The sequence below is a fragment of the Trachemys scripta genome, chromosome 1 (assembly GCF_013100865.1).
Source record: "Trachemys scripta elegans isolate TJP31775 chromosome 1, CAS_Tse_1.0, whole genome shotgun sequence".
In the NCBI taxonomy this organism is placed as follows: Eukaryota; Metazoa; Chordata; order Testudines; family Emydidae; genus Trachemys; species Trachemys scripta.
In genome coordinates this window covers 219,178,851-219,205,988 of record NC_048298.1, presented here as the reverse complement: position 1 = coordinate 219,205,988, position 27,138 = coordinate 219,178,851, and the positions used below count along the sequence as shown (strand labels likewise).

Below are 27,138 nucleotides of genomic sequence, written 5' to 3'. Positions count from 1 at the left end.
CCCTCCCTCCCAGGTTTGAGAGCCTCGGAGGGAGGGGAAACCTTTGCGTGGCCGCGGCGCGGGCGCCGCTTCTCCCCCTCCCTCCCAGGTTTGAGAGCCTGGGAGGGAGGGGGAGACCCCGAGCCACCCCGGCATGCGAAACAGCTGATTTGCGCGCCGCTGCTCCCCCTCCCTCCCAGGCTTGAGAGCCTGGGAGGGAGGGCAAGTAGCGGCGCGCAAATCAGCTGTTTCGCGCGCCGTGGCAGCAGCAGCGGAGGTGAGCTAGGGCGGCCGGGGCACATTTTTAGGGGCGGCATTCTGGCGCCGGCCATGCCGCACCTAAAAATGTGCCGCCCCAAGCACCAGCTTGTTTTGCTGCTGCCTAGAGCCGGCCCTGCCAACTGTGGATATGAACCTTCAACCAAAGGAGACTGTACACTGGCAGCAAATTCTTCAAAATATTTTCCTTTACCCATCTGCACCATCTCTTTCATGCTCAGATTCAGTTTCAGACAGTTGAAGTTCTCTGCTTTCTTCTTCAACAAAAATAGCCCACCAATTTTGAATACTGCCAGATTTAGCAAGATTTTCAAAACTGGCACTTAAATTCATATTTCGAGATCTAAACAAGTAGCTGGATTTTTAAGTGCTGAACATCCAGCAGCTCCAATTGACTCTAACAGATGCTCAGGAAGACAGGGAAAGAAGGAAACCTTCCAAACATGCCACTGGTTGCCCCATCCACCCCCTATAGATTTTGAATAAATGTTTTCCAAATATTGCCTAAAATACAGAAGATTGCATCCAATATTTTAAGAGGTTTTGGGGAAGAACCCCTTCCCCAGCTACCCCAAGAATCCTCATTCCTATTTGTTTTCAGATCAGCACACATTCACAATCGTGACCAAGTCTACATGATGGCATTTAGAAGAAAATGTTGGAAAGTACCAGAGATGTGGCCCCTCTGAGCTCAACATACTGTACACATGCACATTTTTTTTTTCGTGGTGTATAGGCCTGTTTGAACACAAGAATTTCCTTTAGATATGCCCTTCTTTTCCTCTTATTCTGCCCTGTTACCATGAGATGATACAATGCTACACTGACACCAAGATCCATGAAGGCAGTGACTAAACATAGTGAACTCCCTCTAGTATCCTGATCTACCTTCAACACTGGCAACCATATGTTCTCTTTTTTTTAAGTGGGTTCCAGTGAATAAGAGAAACTCATGAAACAAATATTTAAGAAGAAAGTAAAGGGACATACATACATTTAAGGAATTCTTTTTAGCAAAATTTACAGAAACACCGGGCCAAATTCAATAGAAAAAGCCTATGAGAACACAGAGTTAAAGTTGCTTGGTGGCATGTTGTGCCCTAGCATAATGCTGAGTTGAGCAAAACGCAGACTTCTGAAAACCAGGAAATGCAGTTAAAGTTTCCCAGGAAAACTTAACTCTACCCTCTTTCAGCAGTGTCCTAATATACCCCATTAACACACAAACCTTTACTCTGCCAACTCCACAGGAGTTCTTCACCTCCTTTTAAGCCCTTCACTCATCCACAGGATTCCATCTATCACTATTAAAGGACAAAAAAGAAAAATAAAAGGTTGCCCACACCACTTTCCCTCCATCCTCTTTGAGCATATTACCTCAATATGCACATAACACATCCGCATACTGGTCCTTGGCACTATTATATATAGGAGGTTCCAGATTCTGGGGTACACTCGCATACTTAGCCAACACCTTAGAAAGAATCCACATGTGTGCAATTTATAATGCCTTTTACAATTCCTTTATACTTACTCACAGGATGCCATTTCAACTTACATTTTCACTATTACAATCCTCTCATATTCCTCTCACTGCTGACAATATCTTTTGTAGTACAAGCCTTATGCCCTGCTATTGACATAATCTACCTAATTCTGTATGGAAATGAGATTTACTGCATCCTGAAGGTACACATGCACCTCTTCTCTTTTCTCGGACATAAGAGGGTGCAAAACATAGATCTTCTCATATCACAATCACTACTCTGTCACATCCCTCAAAGTAATCCACAGATCTCGTAAACACACCTCACTAATGCCTCTAGAGTTCAGTACAGCTACATTGGACAGACTACACACTTCACCCAGAGTGCATGCAGATAATAAATGCTTAGACTGCTCCTGTATCCCAGCTCACCACTGACAATATCCTTTGTAGTAAGATCCTTGTCCTGCTAATTATATAACATAGACAATTCTACACTGAAATGATGCATACTGGATCCTGAAGGTACACATGCAGATCTTTCCTTTGCTCACATCAGAAGGTGCAAAACATAGATTTCATATCAAAATCACAGATATCTCAAATTAATCCAGATGTCCTCATGTCCCAGAAACACACCTTTACCAAGCAGGCACAACTACTGCCTCCACCATTTAGTGCAGGTAAAACTAACACATTTATTGCACCTGGAGTGTATGCAATTATTTCCCATTGGCTACTGCCAGCTCCAGGGAACCAAAAGGAAGATGGTGTAGATAACAGGCATGAGTGCTGCATATTTTTGCAATTACAGCTTTTTGTTGTATCAGCAATGCCAATGCTATAGATGTATGCTTTGGGTAGCAAATTATTGTCCCATATAGCAACAACAATATCTACTTTATATACTTTTTCATTCTATTTTCTCCTTGGAAGGCCATGATTCTTTATGCAGCAGCAATCTTTTGCCGTGCCTCACCCTGGATTTTCTGTTTCCAGACTGGGGAGGGGGAGTTGGTACGAATCCACTCTACCGCTAATAATAGTCTGCATTCTAATCCAAAAATTTGTTAATTGTGGTCCTTATTTTGTTCCACTCCTGGAAGGTGATGTATGAAAATTAGGGCTGTCAAATGATTAAAAAAATTAATTGCAATTAATCACGTGATTAAAAAAAATAATTCCAATTAATCACGCTGTTAAACAATAATAGAATACCATTTATTTAAATATTTTGGATGTTTTCTCCATTTCCAAATATATTGATTTCAATTACAACACAGAATACAAAGTATATGCTGCTCAATTTACATTTATTTTTTATTACAAATATTTGCACTGTAAAAAACAATAGAAATAGTATTTTTCAATTCACCTAATACAATAGTGCAATCTCTTTATCATGAAAGTTGAACTTACAAATGTAGAATTATGTACAAAAAATACTGCATTCAAAAATAAAACAATGTAAAACTTTAGAGCCTACAAGTTCACTCAGTCCTACTTCAGCCAATAGCTCAGGCAAAAAGTTTGTTTACATTTACAGGAGATAATGCTGCCTGCTTCTTCTTTACAATATCACCTGAAAGTGAGAACAGGCATTCGCATGGTACTTTTGTAGCCGGCGTTGCAAGATATTTATGTGCCAGATATGCTAAACAGTCATATGTCCCTTCATGCTTTAACCGCTATTCCAGAGGACATGCGTCCATGCTGATGGCGTGTTCTGCTCGATAACGATCCAAAGCAGTGCGGACCAACGCATGTTCATTTTCATCATCTGAGTCAGATGCCACCAGCAGAAGGTTGGTTATCTTTTTGGGTGGTTCGGGTACTGTAGTTTCTGCATCTGAGTGATCCTCTTTTTAAGACTTCTAAAAGCATGCTCCACACCTCGCCCCTCCCAGATTTTAGTAGACACTTATGATTATTAAAACTTGGGTCGAGTGCTGTAGCTATTTTTAGAAATCTCACACTGGTACCTTGCTTTTCATTTTGTCAAATTTGCTGTGAAAGTGTTCTTAAAACGAACATGTGCTTGGTGTCCGACACATGAAGGGGCATATGAATATTTAGCATATCTGGCACATAAATACCTTGCAACGCTGGCTATAAAAGTACCATGCGAATGCCTGTTCTCACTTTCAGGTGATATTGTAAACAAAAAGAAGGCAGCAGTATCTCCCATAAATGTAAACAAACTTGTTTGTCTTAGAGATTGGCTGAACAAGAAGTAGGACTGAGTAGACTTGTAGGCTCTAAAGTTTTACACTGAGTGCAGTTATGTAACAAAAAATCTACATTTGTAAGTTACACTTTCTCAATAAAGAGATTGCACTACAGTACTTGTATGAGGACAACTGAAAAATACTATTTCTTTTGTTTATCATTTTTACTGTGCAAATATTTGCAATAAAAATAATATAAAGTGAGCATTGTACACTTTGTATTGTTTTGTAATATGTATATGAAAACGAAAAAACATTCAAAAATATTTAATACATTTCAATTGGTATTCTATTGGTTAACAGTGCGATTAACCATAATTAATTTTTTTATCGCAATTAATTTTTTGAGTCAATGGCATGAGTTAACTGCAATTAATTGACAGCCCTAATGAAAATGTTTCATGGAGCAGGAATTCAAGACAATGTTTTAGATTTCTGGGTAGAGAGAACTTTCTGAGACCCCCTGGTAGCTTACTAAACCACTGCACTCACCAATGGGCTGTTAAGTCACTGTGATGGGGGTGTACCTCACACAGACATTCAAGGGGTTATTGTCGGCCCGAGGCTAACTAACATACCTGCCAGTACTTTCTGAGAGACAGCCAGGCTTAATTAATGATGAAACCCGGCTGGGGAGGGGCTGGATGGTGATTATAAAGCCAGGAAATTTGTACCAGAAAAGGGCTGCAGGAAGAGAGTCTGCAATCACTCTAGGGGATAGAAGAGTGCAGGGAAGCAGCAAGGAGTCTGACGGAGTAGACCTTGGCTGTGAGCTGGAACCTAGAGAAGAGGGAGGGCTCCCCTACCAGCCATTGAAGAAGTTGTGGTGAAAGCCCTTGAGGTAAGGGGCATAAAGAACACAGAGCCCAGAGACAGATAGAAAACTGGCTGTCAAGTCACTGGACTACAGTTAGGTTGGATTCTCTGTTAACCCAGATGGGGTGGAATAAAGCTTGACCTGACTGGAAGGCCAAATTGCGGGAACAGAGACCACTACACTGACAGAGCGACTGTCAGCAAGGGGTACCATATGGGGAAAGAGCTGCTGTACCATGCCTGGCTACAAGAAAGCACTCGAGCAGCAAGTGAACCCCTTCACAATCACCAGGTCCTTTGCATGCACTGATGGGACCCTGCCACTTGCCAGGAAAATTACTTTTTTTCCCCATTCTCATATTTCTGAGAAATTAGAGAGCTTCCCTTGCATGAAACAAAGTCTAAGCCAGTACTGGTAAATATTCCTGAGACATGACTTTAACCCATCATCTCTCAGCTAGATCCAACTTTTTTCTTTTAATTAAAGTAAAATCAATGTTACCTACTACAGTGTGTGTGTGTGCGCACAAGGCTCCCAATGGTAGATAAGAAAGTGACTATATATGAGAATTCATGAAGGAATGATATAAGCATTCCAAAACACTGCAAATTTGTGCTTGTGTACAGAAAGAAAGCGAAATGTGGAGATTCTCTTCCTTCCCGCAATGGCAATATAATTAATTTACTGTTTCATTCCATTGGCAGACACTTCCTCACCTGCTGGGCCAAGCCTCTCACCTAGGATTCGGAGTGTCACAATTAGCCAGCAGCGGGATCAGGAGGAGAAGGACCAAGGCTTTTAAGAAAGTGAAGGAGGAGAGGGGCACACTCCATGAGGAGGGACAGCTCCAGAAGTTCCGGGATAAAGAGGACGAACAGGGAGCAGGACCAACTGCTCATGGCCAGAATGATATGTGGGCCAGCAGCATGGTTCAGCTGGCTCTTGTGCTGCTCCACAGCCACCTCATGGCACAGTTCAAGCACCAAGCCATGTGCCGACTGCAATGTTTGTAGTTGACCAGTAAGGTCTACATGTATCTTTGCATGACTCAGAATGGCTGGACAGTGGAGTTTGGAGAGAGAGAGAGAGAGAGAGAGAGAGAGAGAGAACCTGCCCGACAGATGTACCCCATCTCTGAGAAAGAGGGAGGTGGCAGAGCTTGCAATTTCTTTGCCATACAGTAAATATTTTCAGTCAGCAATAAGCCCTCCAATTTCCTGATTTAATGTTCTACGAACATTTATTAATATTAATCATATTGTCACTGTAGCAGTTACTCAGACACTCAGCCAACTCAGAGAAATCAATCACTGCTGCTGGACACAAATCTCTGATGCAGTCTTAATCCGCTCTTAATATAACACATGAAATGCACATCAGGAATAAGACGCAGATCATTGTCTCCCAAATGAATCACCACAACCTCAAGATCAGGGGTGGGCAAACTACAGGCCATGGGCCAGATCCGGCCCACCAGCCACTTTAATCCGGCCCTCGAGCTCCCGCTGGGGAGCGGGGTCTGGGGCTTGCCCCACTCTGGAGCTCTGGGCTGCTCCGTGCGGCTCCCGGAAGCAGCGGCATGTCCCCCCTCTGGCTCTACTCTGCACGCTGCCGCCATCCCAAGCGCTGCCCCTGAAGCTCCCATTGGCCAGGAACCACGGCCAATGGGAGCTGCAGGGGCGGCGCCTGCAGACGGAACAGCGTGCAGCAGAGCTGCCTGGCCGCGCCTCCGCGTAGGAGTCAGAGGGGGGATGTGTTGCTGCTTCCGAGAGACACTTGAGGTAAGCACCACCTGAGCCTCACCCTGAGCCACTCCCTCTTGCCCCAACCCTGATACCCCTCCCGCCCTCCAAACCCCTTGGTCCCAGCCCAGAGCACCCTTCTGCACCCCAAACTCCTCATCCCCAGCCCCACCCCAGAGTTCACACCCCCAGCTGGAGCCCTCACCTGACCCCCACACACACCCCTCCTCCAGCCCAGAGCCCCCTCCCGCATCCTGAACTCCTCATTTCTGGCCCCACCCCGGAGCCCGTACCCCCAGCCAGAGCCCACACCCCAACCCCAATTTTGTAAGCATTCATGGCCTGCCATACAGTTTCTATACCCAGTTATGGCCCTTGGGCCAAAAAGTTTGCCCACCCCTGCTCTAGGTAGGTGACAACCTGTTAAGCCATCAGTTAGATGCTCCAGAGTGGGCAAAACATGATGCCAACATAGGTCACCTCTCTCCACTCCAATCAGCCCATAGTCAGCAATTCCCATGTCATGGTTTACTCCTTGCTCTCCTGCAAACTTCAGTAACCTTGTGATCCAGGAATCTACCAGAATCCACATGTTGGCGAACCTGGCAGCGCTCAAATTCATTTTCCCTCAGGAGTCAAGGTATCTACTCAGTCAGTTTGAAACTTCCATCCTGTGTGTCTTTGGAAACACCACATAAATCTGCGCTGAGATCAAGAAGTAGCCACTTCCCCTCCCTTCCCCCCCGTTCTCAGAAAATAGTAACATAGCTTTTCCCAGACAGTCCAAGGCTTGCCTACATGTCCTCATTTCCCTGCTCCCTCAACAGCAGCAATCCCTCTCCTGTCCTCTTACCACAAAGTCCTTTGTACCTGGTTCCTCTCCACTTGATGTAACAAAAATTTTGGTTAGACCTGCTGCTAACAACATGAGTTATTAAATCTTTACTACACAGAAACATCAGTGGATGTTCACTAACACCAATGGCATTGGCACATTCCCTTGAACTACCTAGGCATGCATGAAGTGTCTTCACAGAAACCTTCTAATGTTTTTTCTTCTTTATTGGTGCTTATGCACTGTAATCCTACCAGATTGCACAGGCAAAGAAGTGAACTTGTTCTTACACATCACTCCCTGGGGTTCCTCAGAAACTTAATGGGTGCCATACTGTACCATGGGTAAAACTTTACTCACTGCAGCCCCCAAACCCTCTGACACCTTATTTACCCACTCCTCTGCTCCCTAATACCCCTCTCCTCCCATTCCAGGAAGCAATCACATGACTATTCTCCCCCCCCCCCCCAGATACTTTGATTACTCACAATAGAATTACCACCCATGACTCAAATTAACAAATTTAAGGATGAGCTAATCACAAGGTTTCTATGAAGCCACTTCATGCATGGCTGGGTAGTTCAAGGGAATGTGCCATTGCAGTTAGTGAACACTCACTGATGTTTCTGTGCAGTAAAGATTCAATAATGTTGTTTGTGACCAGTTGTTTCTGTTAAAATATAACATGTTTTTATTTTATGGGAAGGTTTATTATGAACACAGCAGAATAATAAACAGGCTGGTCAACCTCCAGCCACTCAGTCAAAAACTCCTTTTATCTTAGTGGAGGCTTTTAGCTCATCCTTAAATGTATTAATTAAAGAATGATCTCACAGCCATCTATCTCCACAAGGGCTGTGGTTCCTCCAGTCATTGGTATCTCTCAGTTTAACAGTACAAGGCAGCAGAAAGAAACCAATTTTTTTTATTTTGGGGAAAGTGGGGTATGGGATGGTGCATGAGTGCAACAGCGCCCCTCTGGCCAAGTATAGCACAGCCCTAGAGCTTACCTAGCACAGGACTGAGAGTCCAGTCCTGGTGCCCAGGAGTCTGACAAGCTTTTCTTGGGCTTCCAAGTCCGCCAGGGGGTTGGTATGGGAACCCACGCCCGCCTACTCCACTGGGTTCCAGCTCAGGGCCTTCAAGTCAGGTAAGCGAAATCAGGGTTCTTCGACTCTGACAATGCCCTGATCTTTTTCCTACCTTTCCCTGGTTCTTTGCAGGCTCTCCATCCTGTTGATCAGTTTATCCCCTCCTGGACTGTTGTTTCTGGAACGCTCTTTAGTAGTTTGCTGGCAGGAGCTTTTTTCTCCAGCCTGCTCACTTCTCTGGTAACTGCCCTGCCACTCTGCTTCCCGGCCCCTTTATCCTCCCAGCTGCTTCGAGGCTTCCAATCAGCAGCGGCCAGCAGTGCCTGTATTAACACTGTGGTTGCTGGGCCAGTATGGGGTACATTCACCCCATGACAGGGGGTTTCTGTCACTCAGGAACCACTCAGTCAAATGACCCCAAATTTGGATCATAACGTTATCCTGCATCCCCATGACACACACCAAATTTCAAAGCAACCTTACTAACCAATCAGATTTTAAAGCACTTACAGTGTTGATAAGTGAAAAGTACTGCACATTGGAAAAAATAATCCCAACTATACATACAAAATGATCGTCTCTAAATTAGCTGTTACTATTCAAGAAAGATCTTGTCGGTCATTGTGAATAGTTCTCTGAAAACACCCGTTCAATGTGCAGCACTAGTCAAAAAAGCTAAACTTGTTAGGAACCATTGGAAAGTGATAAATAATAAAACAGAAAATATCATAATGCCACTATAAAAATCCATGGTATGCCCACACCTAAATAATGAGTGCAATTCTGGTTGTCCCATCTCAAAAAAGATATATTAAAATTTGAAAAAGTACGGAGAAGGGAAACAGTAATCATTAGGGATATGGAGCAGTTCCATACAAGGAGAGATTAAAAAGACTGTGATGTTCAGCTTAGAAAAAAGAAGACTAAGGAGTGATATAATTGATGTGTATAAAATCATGAATGGTATGAAGGCAGTGAATAGGGCAGTATTATTTATGCCTTCACATAACACAAACTAGGGGTCACCTGATGAAACTAAAAGGCAGCAGGTTTAAAACAAACTTGTTTCCATAATGCACAGTTAACCTATGCAAGTCATTGCCATGGGTTGTTGTGAAGGCCAAAACTATAACTGGATTCAAAAAAGAATTAGGTGAGTTCATGGAGAATATGTCCCTCAATGGCTATTAGCCAAGATGTGCAGGGATGCAACCCCATGTTCTGGGTATCCCTTAACCTCTGACTGCCAGAAGATAGCAATGGATGACAGGAGATGGATCACTTGATAAATTGCTCTGTTCTGTTCATTCCCTCTGAAGCATCTGGCACTGGCCACTGACAGACACTGGATACTGTGTTAGATGAACCATTAGTCTGACCCAATATGGCCATTCTTATGTACTAGAGTAAATGGCAGGAATGTAAATCTTGTAGGTATTTTTCTGAATTGTTGCATGCACTCTGTAAATAATGTACATTTTCTTAAATACTGTTCTCAGTTTGGGTCTCACAAAGATTAAGTGAGCGTTATGCACAACTTTGGATAAAACTCAACAGACTGAGACCAACTGAGCTGCATCACATCAATAGTTTGAGCTCCTGCTCTGTACAAAAACACACTAGAAACTTTTTGAAAAATGGCTAGTTTTTTTTTGGTTTTGAATCTCTGGAACTCCTAGCCCAAATCTGGGTAACTGCACGATCATGAGGCACAACACATTTGAAAGGAATCTGATTAAGCATGTTGATTTTAGAAGACTTAAAAACATTGACCTTTAAACAGAAGTTGTGACACAACCTTAACTATAGTGGTGCTGCTGTGCCACTATATTTTTGCTTGCCTTGGTTATGTGGGCAGTCCCACTGAAGTCAGTTAGATTACTCAAATGAGTAAAAGGAACAGGATTTAATCCAATTAAAAAAAAAAAAACAAAAAACGTTACAGACCTTGGGAGACAGGCATGCAGTTTCATTTACAGAAGTGATATGCAACTTCGTTACCTTAATGAGATCCTCCCTGGAGGCAAAATTTGAAACCAAATAATTTTTTCCATTTTTAGTGTTGGTGATTGATACATAGAGACGATTCTCTGCTATCTCATGAGCATTAGAAGGAAGAAAAGACTCTATACCTGCCCTATAATAAAGAAAATGATTAACATTATTCACCATTAATTACTGAACAGCTTAGAAATATTTTAGAAGCAGAAGAAAGCTGAGCTTTCCATTGTACAAATAGCCTTCTATACTTTCTCACTATTTTCACTAATTTTGAGTTTTATATAGAACTGAACTTAGAAAAGTACATTGAGATACATACCTAAGTCTTGTCATGAAATCATAACCTGGTGTCACTGCACCAAAGTACAGTTTTCTAATTTCCTCTGCAAACTTATAGGTAAACTCCTCGCATTCCTGAAAATTAAAATGCTTAGTATGAAAGGTTCTGTAATTATTAAAAACCATGTCCACCTGAATTACACAAAATGTTAATTATAAATAATTGTACTGTAATGCTTTACCCATAGCATATTAATTGATGAGAGCTTACTTTACCAAAAAGGAGTTACAAGATAACTGATGAAGTCTATGTTTGCTCATGTCCCATTACAGGCAAAGCATATGTGGATAAGATAAATGAATTACTTTTCCACACCATACCATCTCACTTGTGTACACCATATGGGAAATAATGTAAGAGAAAGTTTTATATATTAATAGAAAATAAACAGCATACTTTTGGGATATATATATCAGGTGAAAGAAAAAATCCCAAAGGTATGCTATTTATTTTCTATGAATATCACCCATTAGATGAGGAATCCACTGACATGCATCATTGCAGAAGTTAGCTTTTATATCAGGGAATTTCAATGGAAAGTGACGTCTTAAAATTCACTTAAACAATAACAATATAAATGAGGTATTTCAAGACAGCTGTATAAAAAGAAAGACTGAAAAAAGTATTTAAAGGCTCCTTCCTCACTGATGAAAAAGCAAAATTTCTGCAGTTACTGGGAAAAATTAACAAGAACTGATGACAACTGAAGTGGGTAGGCAAAACTGACACATAAAAGACATTCTGAGAACCAATCTGCAGTAAATACAAGCAATTTAAAATGGAATAAAGGTAATATTGCATCTGATCCACAAGAGATTTGACAGCCTAGCCTACTACCCCTCAGGACTTCCATAATTCTGATCCTGTAAAAACACCCCAATAATTTCAATCTTACATGTAACTAAGGGCAGGCCCGCCAACAGCAATTCCAGGTCCCAGGGCAGAACAGTCAATGGGCGTTCTTCCGGTACGGCCAGAGCTTCCACATGCTCGCTTGGTACCACACCATGTGTGCCTAGGAGCCCTGTGATCCGCCCGGGCAATTTAAAAGGCAGCCACGGGCCCCTGGACCCTTTTAAATCGCCTGGGCCCCTGGGCAATTGCCCCCTCCCCACTCCCACATTGGTGGGCCTGACTAAGGGCCAGTTTTCTGAAGCTGCTGAACACAATTACTTTATGTACAGTAAATATGTTTTTGAGACAACATATTAAATTCATATTTACTTGCAAGTATTGAATATACTGCTATCTCTCACCATTTTATTGACAAGTCTTGCAACATCTAGTGTTTTTCTTAAAGTTCCAGGTCCTGATGTCATGTTATAAAGGGAAGAATATTTTTTTTTAAAGGAAGTTTCCAAACCTCATAGTTGCAGATCAAAGCTTAGAAATGTGAACCCTAAAATGTCAGAAGCTCAACTGTCAGAAGGCAAATAAAAAGAACCCAGTATTTATTTGCTTTTAAAATCATTTTCAGAGGGTCTAACTTTGAATGCCTGAGATTAGCAAAACTGTATTTGTATGAATTCCTATACCATTTTGTGAAAAGAGCTGTTCCGATTCTAGTGTCTTGAAGAACCTGCAATCCAGTTTTCAAAACTGGTTTTCAAGAAACATGTTGTACCTAAATGCACTTTAAGTGTTCAGTTGTACATTCGAGTGGTCTATAAATAGTTTAGGGTTCTTTGGTTAATAGCTTCCTGCATGATGAAATACTGAATTTGTTGCAATAAATAAATAAATTAAAAATAAAGACTTGGATCAACCATTTGGAGATATCCGGTCACAGGGATTTTTGTTGTTTGTTTTGGTTACATGTGATAAAATCAATGCTCGGAAAAGGTAAAGATTGACAGCCCTGAAAACAGAAGGCATCCTATCCACAGAAGAGATATATACCATTGGAAGCAGTAAAACTTCCCCATACCTTGAATGTGTCTGGCCCACCTAAGCAATCCACCTAAGTGACAGAGGAAAATTTAGTCTCCCTACTCAGGTTCTCTGTATAGATTGGCAACATATGTGTGAATTAATGCTAACTGTGATATATTTGTACTAGAAACAAATCTTCACTTTAACATGTCAGAGATCAACTTATTTCTCATAGGTCAAACAGATATCAGATAGGAACTACTGACATAAATTGGGCTCTATAGAGCATTACCAATTCCAGATCACCTGTTCATTTCAAGTGAATAAGTGTGGACACACTATGTGAATTCAGTATTATAGGCTATTGTTTTATATGAAAGGATCTATTCATAAGAAGAATTATTCACTTTTGCCATCAAAAAGAACATCTCCCTTTTACGACTACTCAAAGTTATGGTAATGAGATATTTGTTAAAATATCTAAAAGCATCAGTGTGACTTAGGAGCCTAAGATCCATTTTCAAAAGTGACATAGTATTGATATGCCTAAAGATGAAGAAACTAATGGAAGTTAAGTGCCTAACCTGCTTAGGCACTTTTGAATATCATATTCGGCACCTCACACATCCCAAGTGAGTGATCTAATCACTGGACTAAAGCTTACAAGGGAGCTGAGCCACCACTTCTTCACTACCCATGTTGTGAATCTAGTCCTCCTTTCTTTTGTTTTAATCAAAATGCCTGAAAGTTAAAATAAAAGTTTTGGGGTCAAAATGTTTTATTTTGATGTTCTTGAAATGTTTTGATTTGTAGGAAGTTTTCCAAAAACTTTTTCAGTTCAACGCAAAACAAAACTTTTTTTATTTTATTTTTTTAATTTTACAGCAAACTGAAAAAGTCCATTATTCACCAAGCACTAATTACAGCTCACCTCACTTTTAGACTCTCTCCTCAGATTCAGAAACCCACACGAGAGCTCTGAAATCAGGGGTGGGAGAGAGTCCTAATTATGATTTGTCTAACTTAGCCATATTTGGAAAAAAAACTAACTTTTTCTAACAAAGTTGCTTTTATGGATATCACATATGTCTATGTTGGAATATTCTTTGTAACATTCTTTGTTCATGTTTTGGCTCAGATGGAATCTTTTTTGCTAATGGTAAGAATATATAATTAGTGACAGAAAAGTTGAATAGAAATTTCAACAGAAGTACAACATTTGAATGAAACTCATTCTATCCACAAGACTGAACTGTCTTTGGGTAACATCCATGGGAATTAAGAGATACAATAGAACCTCAGAGTTATGAACATCTCAGGAATGGAGGTTGCTCGTAACTCTGAAATGTTTGTAAAAAATATTATGGTTGTTCTTTCACAACTTTACAACTTAATACAGCTTGGAAACTTATCTGGGCAAGTAAGTGTATCCAATATTCTGCCCACTGGATAAAGAGAAAAAAGGTTGGAGGCAGGGTACGTGAGATAGCTGAAATTGATACCAGTCAAAGGAAAGAGGCCAGAAGGAAGAAGTGAACAGAGCAATAGAATTTTAAGTTCAAGTCAACAGAAGAGAGAAATAGACGTAGCTAATCTCAGCCAATTTATGCATCCTAGTTTTCCATTCGCCCTTGGTGAGCAACTTTTTCAGTCTCAGTTCAACAGGACCCCTAGCCTGTGCACCTTATTAATAAAAGACAGGAAACCCTCTTTAAGAAGGAGGAAGATATCAATTTTACTATTTCATCTATCTGATTTCTGTAGTCTGCCAATGCCATACCCCTTTGCTGACTAGAGCTTCAGACAAATAGCCCTTGTTCAGGCCCCAAACAAGGTGACAAAATGGGAAAACCAAGAGATTGTGACAGAGTTTATTTTCCATCTGATCCCTCAAATAATATTTTCCTGATAATATCAAAATTGATGTTTTATCATTGCCTAACACATTGATATTAAATGTTCAATATTTCAATGTTTAGCAAGGTTTGGTCTTCTTCAATGCTGTATTCAGTCATTTCACAAAGAAATAAGAGAGGCAAAATACTTTGTTGGTAGTTATGTGTATTGAAAACTAAACCCTTTTAGGTATGTCTACACAGTAGTTAAACACCTACGCTGGCCTGGATTAGCTGACATTGGCTCCATAAGAAGTGCAAAGTGGCCTTCAACCAGCCGAGGTAGCAGTGGAGAACTGCTGTTGCAGAGAACTCTCCACCAGACAACTCTGCTGCTTCACCAACTGTCTCCCTCCCTACTTCCAGCCAAAGGAGGAGGGAGTATTTGGGGGGTTGGGGGGTTAAAGCCTGGGTGGAACAGGTAAGGGGAATGGCAGAGCAGAGCTCTGCTATGCATCATCCTACATTGGCATACAGGGACAGCCCCAAATTCTGCAAGGCCACATGGTCCTGAATCAGAAAGCAACAATCGGCTTCCTGCAAAGATCCCACCACTTCTCCACCCTTTGCTCCACCTAATCAGATCTTGGACAAAATAGAGAATCAAAGCCTATAACTGCGTGTGTTAATATCAGTCAAGTAAGAAAGCACCTGTCTGTTCCTTATATCTCCTTCCTTACAAGGACAGCAGACATGTTTACTGAACAGTGTCAGCAGTTGGCTGTAACTACCAGCCTAGAACAGAAACTGATTACCTCTCTACAGCAAACTTTAATAAATTAAGCATATCACCAGCACAAATCTCACTCATCACTTCCCTCATACTGTCTCCTAAACCCGGGGTTCTCAACCTTTTTCTTTCTGAGCCTCCCGCTCCCATCCCAACATGCTATAAAAACTCCAAGGCCCGGGGGGTGGTGGTGAGGATTGGGGGCTCTGGGTTTCAGGCGCTGGGGGGCCCCCCTCTGGGCTTCTGCCCTGAAGGGCGTCAGGGCTCCAGCCCCTGGGCTGGGAGCACGGGCATAGGTGTAGTTTGACTTCTATTTGGGGTGGGGGTGGGGCAGGGCCGGCAGGGCTCGGAAAGCCAGCTCCGCGCAGTGGGGCTCGGAAAGGGAGCGCCACCTCCACCCCCCGACTAACCTCAGCAGATCACCCAGCTTGTCTGGGTTGGGGGAGGCGCAACCAAAAATTATAACTCAAAGGTGACGGGTTCAGCTCAAAAAGTTTAAAAACCACTCAGGGTGCAGGAAGAGGGATCCTAGGGGCTGTGTATAGGTGGGGGGCAGAGCTCAGGGTGCAGGGAGAGGGGTAGCTAGGGGCTTTGCCAGGAGACACCCCTTCCCACATGGTCACTGCTGCCTGAAGACTCTGCGGAACCAGGTCCCCACGTCTGGGCGGCTCTTACTGGTTGTGCAAGCAGTCAAAAGGGGCTGGGAGCTGAGGAGCAGCCACAGCCCTGGGCACCAAGAGGGGGAGACGAGGGAGCGCTACACTGCCCCCTCCATGAAACCTGTCAGAGCAGCAGCCACCCCACACTGCCCAGCTCCAGCTTCCGACCACCGACCTGGCCAGAAGGCGAGGCTTCGGGAGGGGGGAAAAGGGGTGTGTGGAGCTGCCACCGGGACTGCCCTGCTCTGGGTAAGGCACTGCAGTTTGGGGGTCAACGCACCCCTGAACTCCCCTCCACCTCTGCCCATGGTCTCGGGTCTTCTGCTCCACAGGGCACCAGGGCTTGGGGCTCACGGACCCCCTAAAACTGGCTCATGGACCCCCAGGAGGCTGCAGATCCCCGGTTGAGAACTGCTGTCCTAAACTACAAGAATAGAAATAGTGTATGTATGACTTTACATATTTCAACAAATCTTCATCCATATATGACTTCAAAATTATACAGCCTAAATATAATCTTATGATGTAAATTGAGCACATACTTCATTAGTTGGTAAGCGTTTTTAAAAACAGTATGAGGAATATACACACACGTTCTTTGTTAGGGAAAGCAAAGAGTTGTGAGCTCTGCTCCTAGACAAGAACTAAAACAAAACAAAACCTGTCACCAAATAAAAATAGTGTCACCCTAAAAATCTTACTTTAGGAATTCAAGTTTTTTCTTAAAAAATCACTACATTCTAAATGAATTAGTTACTTTTCAATTACCTCTATGTTTTCTGGCATTGTTAACAGAACTGTGGCAACCAGTGATCCTGCAGAAGCTCCTGCAAAAGCCTTCACAACCTTCAGTAACTTCTTACCATGCCTGCAAAGAGCAGATGCTGCCCCCAAGTGGTATATACCCAGAAACCCACAAGCTGCAAATGACAGGTTGAGATGTTTCATTTTTGCTGTGGAAACAAAATTTTGCCATCAGGAGATGGATCAGTTAAATGCTTTAACAAATTTATTTTTTGCTATATAACACACACAAGCACAATATCTAAAAACAGCTGGCTTGTTTTCAAAGGAGATGAGCATCTTCAATCCCCAATTAATTCAGTAGGAGCTTGTAGGTGCAAAGCATCTTTGAACTTCAGGGCAATTGTATTCAAAATGCTGCTTAGTCAAATACTGCTCCATTTCTATTGTTCCAAGTGGAAAATTATTTTTATCCACAATAAAATATTAATAAAGTGTTTTTATAAATGTTGTGTTCCTCTGTTAAATTAAAAAGTTTAACACTGTATATTGAACAGATATGATTTCCCATATCTGGAGACCTAGTAAAACAACTTAAAAAAATAATCAATGATTCTAGTCATTTTCCAAAACTGTTTGATGGATTGGTACAGTTTAAACTCATTTTGCTGCTGGCTGAGATGGTTAAAATTGCTCAGAATTGTAGATAATTACATCTGGTCATCATATTCACTTTAAATGTGCAGTACTGATTCTAAAATAGTCTTGGAAAAACACTTTTCCCCTTTCATTATTGGAATTAATTTACTTTAGAAATGCTACCATCAGCATCTAATAATGCAGAGAGAAATTTATGTAAAAGGCATTTCTTATTCAGAGAAAGGAAAACACGTTATAGTTGCAATCTATAGAAGACACAAAAGAGAGACAAACCATAGTTATATAAAAATAAAACAAAACCCACCACAAGCACTTTAAAGGAGCTAAGGGTCTAATTCCTTTGCCACGTGGCCCGTCAGGGAAATCCGCTGGCGGGCCGAAATGGTTTGTTTACCTGCACAGCCCACATGTTCAGCCGATCGCAGCTCTCACTGGCCGCAGTTCGCTGTTCCAGGCCAATGGGGGCTGTGGGAAGTGGCAGTCAGCACATCCTTCAGCCCACGCCACTTCCCGCAGCCCCCATTGGCCTGGGACAGTGAACCGTGGCCAGTGGGAGCTGCGATCAGCCAAATCTGCGGATGCTGCAGGTAAACAAATTGTTCGGGCCCGCCAGCGTATTTCCCTGGCGGGCCGTGTGCCAAAGGTTGCCGATCCTGGTCTAATTTAAACTAACAAAATGTAAAAAGGGAAAATTAAGCTGAAGTTTAATTTTTAACTTCCCTGTTGCGCCCAGATATAGTACCTTGGATTTTTGCAGAAATAGTGGTAGAGGTACGAGAGCCAGGGTGCCTTATATTCATTTATATTTCTTATAATCTCTATATAATCCACTTATTTCATGCAACTTCTTCTGTGTGTTTTGGACTGGACTTGTAAATCATGCAAAAATAAAAGCTATAAAATGAATTCTCTTTGAATATATTGTATTTTAAAGGTAAATTTAGCTGAGGTTGCCAAGGCATGCCAATGTTACTACAATAATAAGGTCGTTAAAACTCAGTGTGCTTCTCAAACGTATGTTCACATTAGGTTACTGTGATGGACTCCCCCCAGGGTGCCACCTGGAATTGGGGTACCACTGAGCCCCCCAACCCTCCAGCCTAGGCTCCCTTTATACTGTACTGCTGTGACCAGCCTGCACTTTCACCAGCACACATACAGGTAGGTACACACCCAGCTGCAGTTACACGCAGATGCTGTGTCCAGCCCCTGCATGGGAAGGCTCCAGCTAGGGAACTTCCGAGCTACTCAGGCACGCACCCCTCTGGAGCATAAACCCCAAATAATACCATCTTATGCTGCACAGGGAACTGTACAGCATAAGCTCATGAAATTCATCCCCTTCCTCAGTGTGGAGAGGTATACACAAAGTTTTCTGCCCCAGTTATGACTCCCACACACTGGTTTTAGATAAAGCAAAAACAAGTTTATTAACTACAAAAGACAGATTTTAAGTGTTTAAAGGGATCACAAACTGATCAAAGCAGATTACCTAGCAAATAAACAAAACACGCAAATTAAGCTTAATATACTACATAGATCAGATATGAATAGCAAATTCTCACCCTAAGTGAGGGTACAAGCAGGCTGCAGTTTCTTAAGGGGAAAGCTGCACCAGCTTACAGCTTGGAATCCCCAGGTGTTCCATTCACAGGCTAAAAATCCCTTTAGCCTGGATCCAGCACTTCCCCCAGTTCAGTCTTTGTTCCTCAGGTGTTTCCAGGAGTCACTCTGGGTGGGGAGTCAGTGAAGAACCACGATAATGTCACTCCCCTGCCTTATATAGCTTTTGCATATGGTGGGAACCCTTTGTTTCAAAGCTTAGTTCCCACACCAGTCAGTAGAAAAACACTGATATCCCAAGATTCAGACCAGTACCAGGTGACCTGGTCACATGTCCCTGTAGTGTCACAGCAGCCATCACTCAGAGGCTGTTTGTAGTGTCCTCAGAAAGGCCCCCACGTGGGAGATAAGCTTCTTCTAAGGCCTACTGTCTTCTCCTAATGGCTCATTAATCTGAATGGGCCATCTAGACTGAGAACCTGTAGCCTAGTAAGCGTTCCCCAGGTATAAACACTTTTGTAATACAGATTCCTAACTTCAGATACAAAAATGATACATGCATACAAATAGGATAATCATATTCAGCAGATCATAACCTTTCCAATGACACCTCACATGACTTATCTTGCATAAAATACACCATAACTATGTCATAATTATATTATAATAATATCACTATGAAGAATATGGGGTGCAGTGTCACAGTTACACAGTCACTATGGACAGATTTGTTTGATCCTCATTGCCTGAAGAAATATTTGAATTCTCTAGGCATTAAGACTCCTTGTTTTCCCAAATTTAGTTTGCATGCCTCTAACACATCCTATGTGTACAGTACAGGTTTAGGTGGCTTCATATGGTGATGTGATGAATGACCAGAAGAATAGAGCATTTTGAAAGAGAAGCCTCTAACAGAAGCTTAAATCCTTTATGCTTCCTTCATTTAGTATGGATGAAAAGCAGGAAGAGGAAAAAGATTTCCTTTCTGTATACAGGTTTAAAAATACCTAAAAAGCTTTTGCTGAAAGTCTATGAAAAAGCATCAATACACTATCAAGAAACAATTTGATACATTTTATACACTGAAGTCTGTACTTTGTTTAAACTTCTATGCTGAACCTCTTCCATCCATCCATCAGGTAACACAGAAATGAATCATTAACGTATGGGAGATTTTCTGTTGAAAGTGTAAGACTTTCTTTAAAAAAAAAAAGTGTATTGTTTAGATGGTGTTAATTGGAATTCACTGAAAAAACACTTCCTACCTTGTCTCTAATTTTTTTGTGGGGGAATATATAGAAGTATCACTTAATCCACAATGACTACTGCTGTACGGATAGATGCCTCCTCCCTGGCAGGAGGGAGCAGCTATTTAACGACACATAGCAATATTACCAAAAATCCCCTACGGGCCCCCTCCGCAAAAAAATTCAATTTAATTACTCTGATTGTTCTCATTTCCTTTATGGAAACCAAAGGTGAAATCCTGGATTCATTGAAGTTAATGGCAAAATTCAAATTGACTTTGGTGCCAGGATTGCACCCTGTTTGTCTACTGGTTCTGATTTTAATGACAGGAAGAAATCAAGAAGATAGTGTGACAATGTTTAATATGTTTAATCTCTATTTTTCCCCTATATAGAACTAACTAATTTATAACTGTCATATTTAATTCACAGAACTTTATTCTCTGTGGCACAAAGTACCAGTGTGAAGCTGTAATTTACAAAATAATAGATGTCTATTTCAAGAAAGATGAGATATACTGTAAACCAATTAGCTGTATAACAAGCAAATTAAGTGATATGTGAGAAAAGTAACTGGAGAATATATATGAATATTTTATGTAGAATTGCTGAGACAATACGAAGACAAAATAAATGTTACAGAAAGTGTATTTTAAGAAGAAAATGTAACAAGTAGAGAACAAAATTAAGATCTGTTCTGAAATCAGAGCAGCTTTTTTTGGTAATAACTACATATGTAAGAGATAATCTAAGCCTAGTGTGTACTGAAATGGTGACGCCAATGCTTTTTGAAGTGCAAGGATGTAGAAAAAGAGATATAAAAAATGATACAGACTAACTCAAACCAAAAGCTATGGTCTGTTATGGAGCTCATTGGGAGAGTCTGTTTTCCTCTACATTTCTCCATAACATTAGTGGCAACTTTCAGAACCTCATTTTCGTTTCCAAGATAAAGTATTTACATTTCACCAAACATTTTTGTTTTCGCTTTAGTCTGTAAATTAATAAATACCTCTCCTGTTTAATTTACATTGAAATTGGCATTGACTGTTGTATCTGGGAACATCAGATAGTTGGTGTTTGCCAATGTTTTCAAAGAGAACATAACTGCATTTAAGGGATGCAGAAACAAGTAAACATGACTTAAGTTCAGATTCATCTTAGGGTATGTCTTCACTAGCAATGTTAAAGTGCTGCCGTGACAGTGATTTAACTTGGCTCTGTAGTTTTTTTTTACAGCGCTTTCTCCCAGCGCTGTAAAAAAAAAAACACCCCCACAAGGGGAATAGCTCCCAGCGCTGGTGCACTGTCTAAACCAGGGGTAGGCAACCTATGGCACACATGCCGAAGGCAGCATGTGAGCTGATTTTCAGTGGCACTCACACTGCCCGGCTCCTGGCCACTGATCCGGGGACTCTGCAGTTTAATTTAATTTTAAATGAAGCTTCTTCAACATTTAAAAAAACTTATTTACTTTACAACAATAGTTTAGTTATATATTATAGACTTACAGAAAGAGACCGTCTAAAAACGTTAAAATGTATTACTGGCACGCAAAACTTTAAATTAGAGTGAATAAATGAAGACTTGTCACACCACTTCTGAAAGGTTGCCGACCCCTGGTCTACACTGCCACTTTCCAGCACTGAAACTTGCAGCGCGTAGGGGTGTGTTTTTTTCACACCCCTGAGGGAGAAAGTTTCAGCGCTGTAAAGTGGTAGTATAGATAAGGCCTTAGTGCTGTTGCGGGAATAAAGGGAAGACAGCTCCACTTCCCCCGCCCAGAGACTTCTAGGGGCTGGTTTGCCACATGGCACAAACTAGGGCAATCCCGAGGGCTGCCCTAACTGGTGCCCCTGTTATAAAGAATGCCTATAGCCATTGCAAAGTCAAGGAGACAAGCCTGCCTAGGCCACACACCCTACCACTCTCAAATTAATCCCTCCCACCTCTGGCTCACCCATGTCTCATGCATCAAAATCCTTCCTGCATCTTCTGTGAAGCAAGAACAGAGCAGACAGAGCAAACTCTATGCCTTGAAGCAGGAGGCTTCTGTACAAGGGATATTTTCTGGGACAGGCTTACCCCAGTATACCAGCTCCTTTGCATCAACTTAGCTAATGAGAAAGGGTCCCTAGGCAATGGCAAATCTGGCATAGAGAATTCTACAGTGTGCCATAACAGGGTCCCTAGGGTACAGCTCTGGGTAGAAGAGAGCCAAAAAACATAAGGGTATTTATAAATCTGTAGCACTGGAGTAGTTAAAATGAAAAACACTCATGACTAAGCCTTTGATTTTAAAGCTCTGTCCCCTTCCCTCTGCCCCAAAACATCTATGTATCAAACCTATTCAAATTTAGAACTAACCCTTCCCCCACAACCCCTCTCCCCCATAACCATTTAAAACTTCCTTTATAAAAACAGCAACAATTTTACCTGGCCTGTTTGCTGATTACACTGGACCACTGACCAGTAAAGGTGGTCACTAGTTCAAAATTCCAGTGTTGCAAATAAAAGGCTGTCAAGCAGACAAGAGAGTCCAATGTCAGCGACATAAAGGAACTGCTTGAACTCCTACTGCCACAAGAGCCTTCTTAAGTGTTCTATAGAACTGTTGTTTAAAGACTTGCAGAGACCCTGAATGAAGTGGAACCAGTAGTGAAGACATCTACTTATGTGTACAAACCCATTTGAACTGAAAATGTATTTTAATTATTTTAAGAGCCAAAGAAAAATCAATTTCTATATAGTTGGTATTTCTTCTCTTAATCTGTCTTGTCTATTTAGGCCCTGATCCTGCAATGTAATACATGTGGGTGGATGAAGGATGTTTGCTCACTCATTGAGTCTGCATGTACTGCAGGACTGTAACCTTACACTCTAAAAATTTGAGGGCAGGGCTAACTCTTACTATGTATATGTACAGCAGCAAGCACAATGAGGCTTCTATCTCTGTTGGGCTTCTGGGAAATACCATTACACAAACAATAGTAAAAAATATTTTAAAAATAACAACCCACAGCCTAACACTTGCTATAAACTTATTTCACCAAAAATTTTAACAAAAAGGAACTGCCAACAAATGGGCCATTTTTATGAACAAAAATATACTGAATGAGAGCTATCAAGCAGTCTAGATGAGATATGATAAATATTTGCATTAAATGAAAAGCTTTAAAATATTACATTAGCACACTGGATGGTTAGCTACGATGCACTGCTAGTTCAATAAACAAGCTTACAATTTAACTTGGACTTTACCTTGAGAAAATAAGCAAAGGCATGAAAGGAAGAGATGCAAGGTATTTACAAATCCATACTCACACTGAGGCAGCTTTCCAGGGATTGTAAAATAACTATCAATTTAATAAGCATCAAGAAACCAGATAGGGGTAAATACTTATGAGAGTCAGCCTTTGGTGTATCTTCAAAACCACAGAAGCCCAAGTGGATGAGTTGTATCAAACACAAAGGCTCTAATCCAAAAACTACTGAAGACAAAGAGAGTCCTTCCATTGATTTCAATGGGCTTTGGAATGAGCCCAAAGCGCACATAAAGACTCCATTACTAAGTCACCTCATGCTACCACCATACAAGCTAAAGAACTACAAAATAATACCAGATTGTGTCCTAGTTATTTAATAAACTGTTCCAGAGTGGAGGGATAGCTCAGTGGTTTGAGCATTGGCCTGCCAAACCCAGGGTTGTCAGTTCAATCCTTCAGGGGGCCACTTAGGGATCTGGGGCAAAATCAGTACTTGGCTCTGCTAGTGAAGGCAGGGGGCTGGACTTGATGACCTTTTGGGGTCCCTTCCAGTGCTATGAGATTAGGTATATCTCCACATATTTAAAAAAAATAAAAATAAAAAAAAAGCTTCTTCTGAATCATCAGCCAAGTCCCAATAAAGTATACAGAATGACTTCAATTTGATTGGACCAATAGTGTATTGGGTGAATAAAATTTATTTTTTAAATTGCAGAACGTACCGCAGTGAACCATAATTATTATTATTTAATGCACTGTGGAAAAAATACAAAACCCCTTTTTATTAGTAATAAAAAATTCCTGTATGTTGCTTTTTCTTTTTTTCAAAATACTTAAATCCATATTATACAGTAACTTGATGATAAAAACAAGATAATTGAGATTTAACTGAGAATAAAAGTATTAAATACCTTCCATCATGAGTTGTCTTCCATCATATGTTGCTTTGGGCCCTTTCCCATAGGCTGTTTTAACTTCCTCAGCAACAACAGCGGTTGCCATGTCCATTATCAGCCATTCATTCTGTACCTGGGACACCCACATTAAGACAATCAAAGGTTAATCTTTTGAAAGAAAGAATAAAAGGAATGGTTGCAGGAAAATCTCGGCTTATTTTTTTCTGAAGTATTTAAAATAATCCTGTGAAAAATTATGATGTGTTCTTTAAAACTAGCTGGGCATGTTTTCCTCAGAAAGGTGAATAAAAGCTCCATGTCATTTACATATTTGTACAGTGTCTAAACACACTACCATATATAACATGTTATATGCTATTTTTTATAATAAACAACAGCATGCAATAATTTACACTTTCAAAGCTGAAACTAATCTAAGTAGATGTCTAAAACTAGGGACAGTAGATTATGCCACTTACAGGCAGCATGTGTAGAACATGATGTGCAAACACCAAGATTAAGTTTTATTTCATAAATGATCCTATCCACTGCTTCAGTCATGTTTCCACAGCCTTAGGCTTTTCTCCTTGCATACTTTCATAGTGATACTCAAGTTCTATGCTCTTATCCTACCTTAACAAATCCTTTACCTCTTTTTCTGGTCTTAGTCCTCGTGTGTGTGGGGATGAGGCACAAATTCCCTTCTTCAGTAAATCAAATCATCTCAGTCCATGCCCTCCTGCAGTCTCTCCTAAACACTTATTTCTTTCAGCTAGTCTTCCACCAGTAATCATCTTATTTTTCCTACACTATAACTACACGGAGGTTTTATTTTTCTCTTAAGGAAGCTAGAACAACAAGAAATCTATATGGCAAGTCACATATCCTGTTACTTCCCTACCTCCACCCCTCAGTCTGGTCATTTTTTCGAGTTAGTGTCCAAACCTGCAATCCCTTATGCCAGTAGTCCTCAATTAATCAAACCTTAAAACAGTAAACTCTAGAGGAAGGGATCTGGTCTTGTTGTTGAAAGAGCACCATGAATACCTATAATACCATAGAAAAAATAAATTAAGTAGATACTTACATTATGTGTGGCTCTTAGATTGCAGTAATCCAGAACACCAGTCCAAAACTGCTGAGTTTTAAAAAATATGCTACCCTCTTTCAATGGAGGCCATTGTCTTTGGATGCTACACATGTGTTTAGTGGCCCACATTCCTCTGCAAAGTAGCCCCTGAATCCAGATGGTGTAACAATAAATGGATTTGCTCAGAAAAGGATCATTTTACTGCCACAGACTTGTAATGAACGAGGTAGCTACAACACCACCAGATGAGTTTATTGCTGGACATTACAACGTTATGCAAGGGAGATGTCCCATCATCCACTTATAATATTTAAAATACCTGGTGGAAAACACAGAAAGCCAAAAGCAAGTTGAGTGATTAAAAAAAGAAGCTGTATGTTAAGGCCCTGACCCTACAACGGGAGCCATGTAGAAGGTAATCAGTAACATATCATGCAAACTGAACCATAAGGACTCTGCTTGCACAGATTAGATTGCGGGATTGGGCCATATTTTGCAGGTGATAATACAAGCTCTAGAAAAACAAGGTGGGTGAAAAGCAACAGAGGTGGGTGAAGTAATATCTTTTTTTGGGCCAACTTCTGCTAGAGAAAGAGACAAGTTTTCAAGCTGAAGGACTCTGTGTAACCTTGTCTCTTTCATTAACAGAAATTGGTCCAATAAAAGATATTACCTCCCCTACTTTATCTTTCTAATATCCTGGGACCAGAGGTGCTGCAATGGGGGGGGGAGGGGGCGGTGTCAGGGGGCCATGGCCCTTCCACTTTTTGAAAGTGGATGAGCCTGGCCCATCCCCTTTTCGCCATGGGCCTGCCCCGGCCCCTCTTCTTTCCCCGACCCCCTTCAGCCAGGTGGCAGCTGGAGCCCAGCAGGGGAGCCTGGGCAGCTGTTGGGCGCCACGCCACAGACCTTCCGGGGTACAGGGCGGAGAGCAGCCACTGGCCTGTGTCCCTGCTCCACAATCCCCTGCTGAGACCAACACAACTATATCATTACAAATACAAACTCTAGATAATTACACAGAAGAACTGAAAACACATTCCTTGTCTGGGACGTTCATGAATGCTAAGTGTCAAAAAAAAAAAAAAGATAATCTAGGAGGGAAGATTGCCTTGATTTCTGCTTCAAATAAAACACTTTGGGATCCTGATGATCCACGACCATAAAGGGAAACCATCAGCTTGAAATGTAGTCAATTTCAAATGGGAGTGCAAGGTAGCTCAAATGGGAGGGAAAAGTCACTACACCTGCCCATGAGTGCCCCTTCCAATGTAGTCTGTGTTTTACAATCACATCTGTCTTACTTTTAGAATTTTGGAGGAATTTATTGCCTCAAACACCTGCACTCAGTATGGGATAGAAACTGTACAGCTGCCTATACAGTGTCACCCAATACCAGGGCTGGCCTTGGGGTAGAGGGGAACCTGGGTGGCTGCCCAAAGTGCAAGTGGTCAAGGAAGTGCAGTGCAGCAGAGCTGAGCGGCGCAGTTCCCCCACCGCCCGCAATGTTCCTCCATACCTTCCTAGGGGACTGTGAGGGGGAGAATGAGGCGCAACACCAAGTGCTCCATGCATCCAGCTTACTTTCCCCACCTGGGTTGGGAGGCGAGCATCAGGAGCTGTTGCTCTCTGCCTTTCTCTCAGGAAGCCAAGTGGGGAAGTGACCTGGATGCAGGAAGTCCCGATGTTGCTCCTCGCTCCCCCCGTTCAAGGCGAGC

The 27,138-nt window shown here is 41.6% G+C and overlaps 1 protein-coding gene across 1 annotated transcript in view; it reads right to left on the bottom strand.

Annotated features, from left to right (window-relative positions):
• Positions 1 to 25,407, bottom strand: part of PNPLA4 (patatin like phospholipase domain containing 4) — a gene marked incomplete in the record, with an annotated part of 43,042 nt that extends 17,635 nt beyond the window's left edge. Inside the window, 4 exon segments of the mRNA XM_034757356.1 lie at positions 10,459 to 10,594; positions 10,778 to 10,872; positions 16,723 to 16,907; positions 24,346 to 25,407. Coding sequence (XP_034613247.1) covers positions 10,459 to 10,594; positions 10,778 to 10,872; positions 16,723 to 16,907; positions 24,346 to 24,478 — 549 coding nt within the window.
• Between the last annotated feature and the right edge of the window lie 1,731 nt (positions 25,408 to 27,138).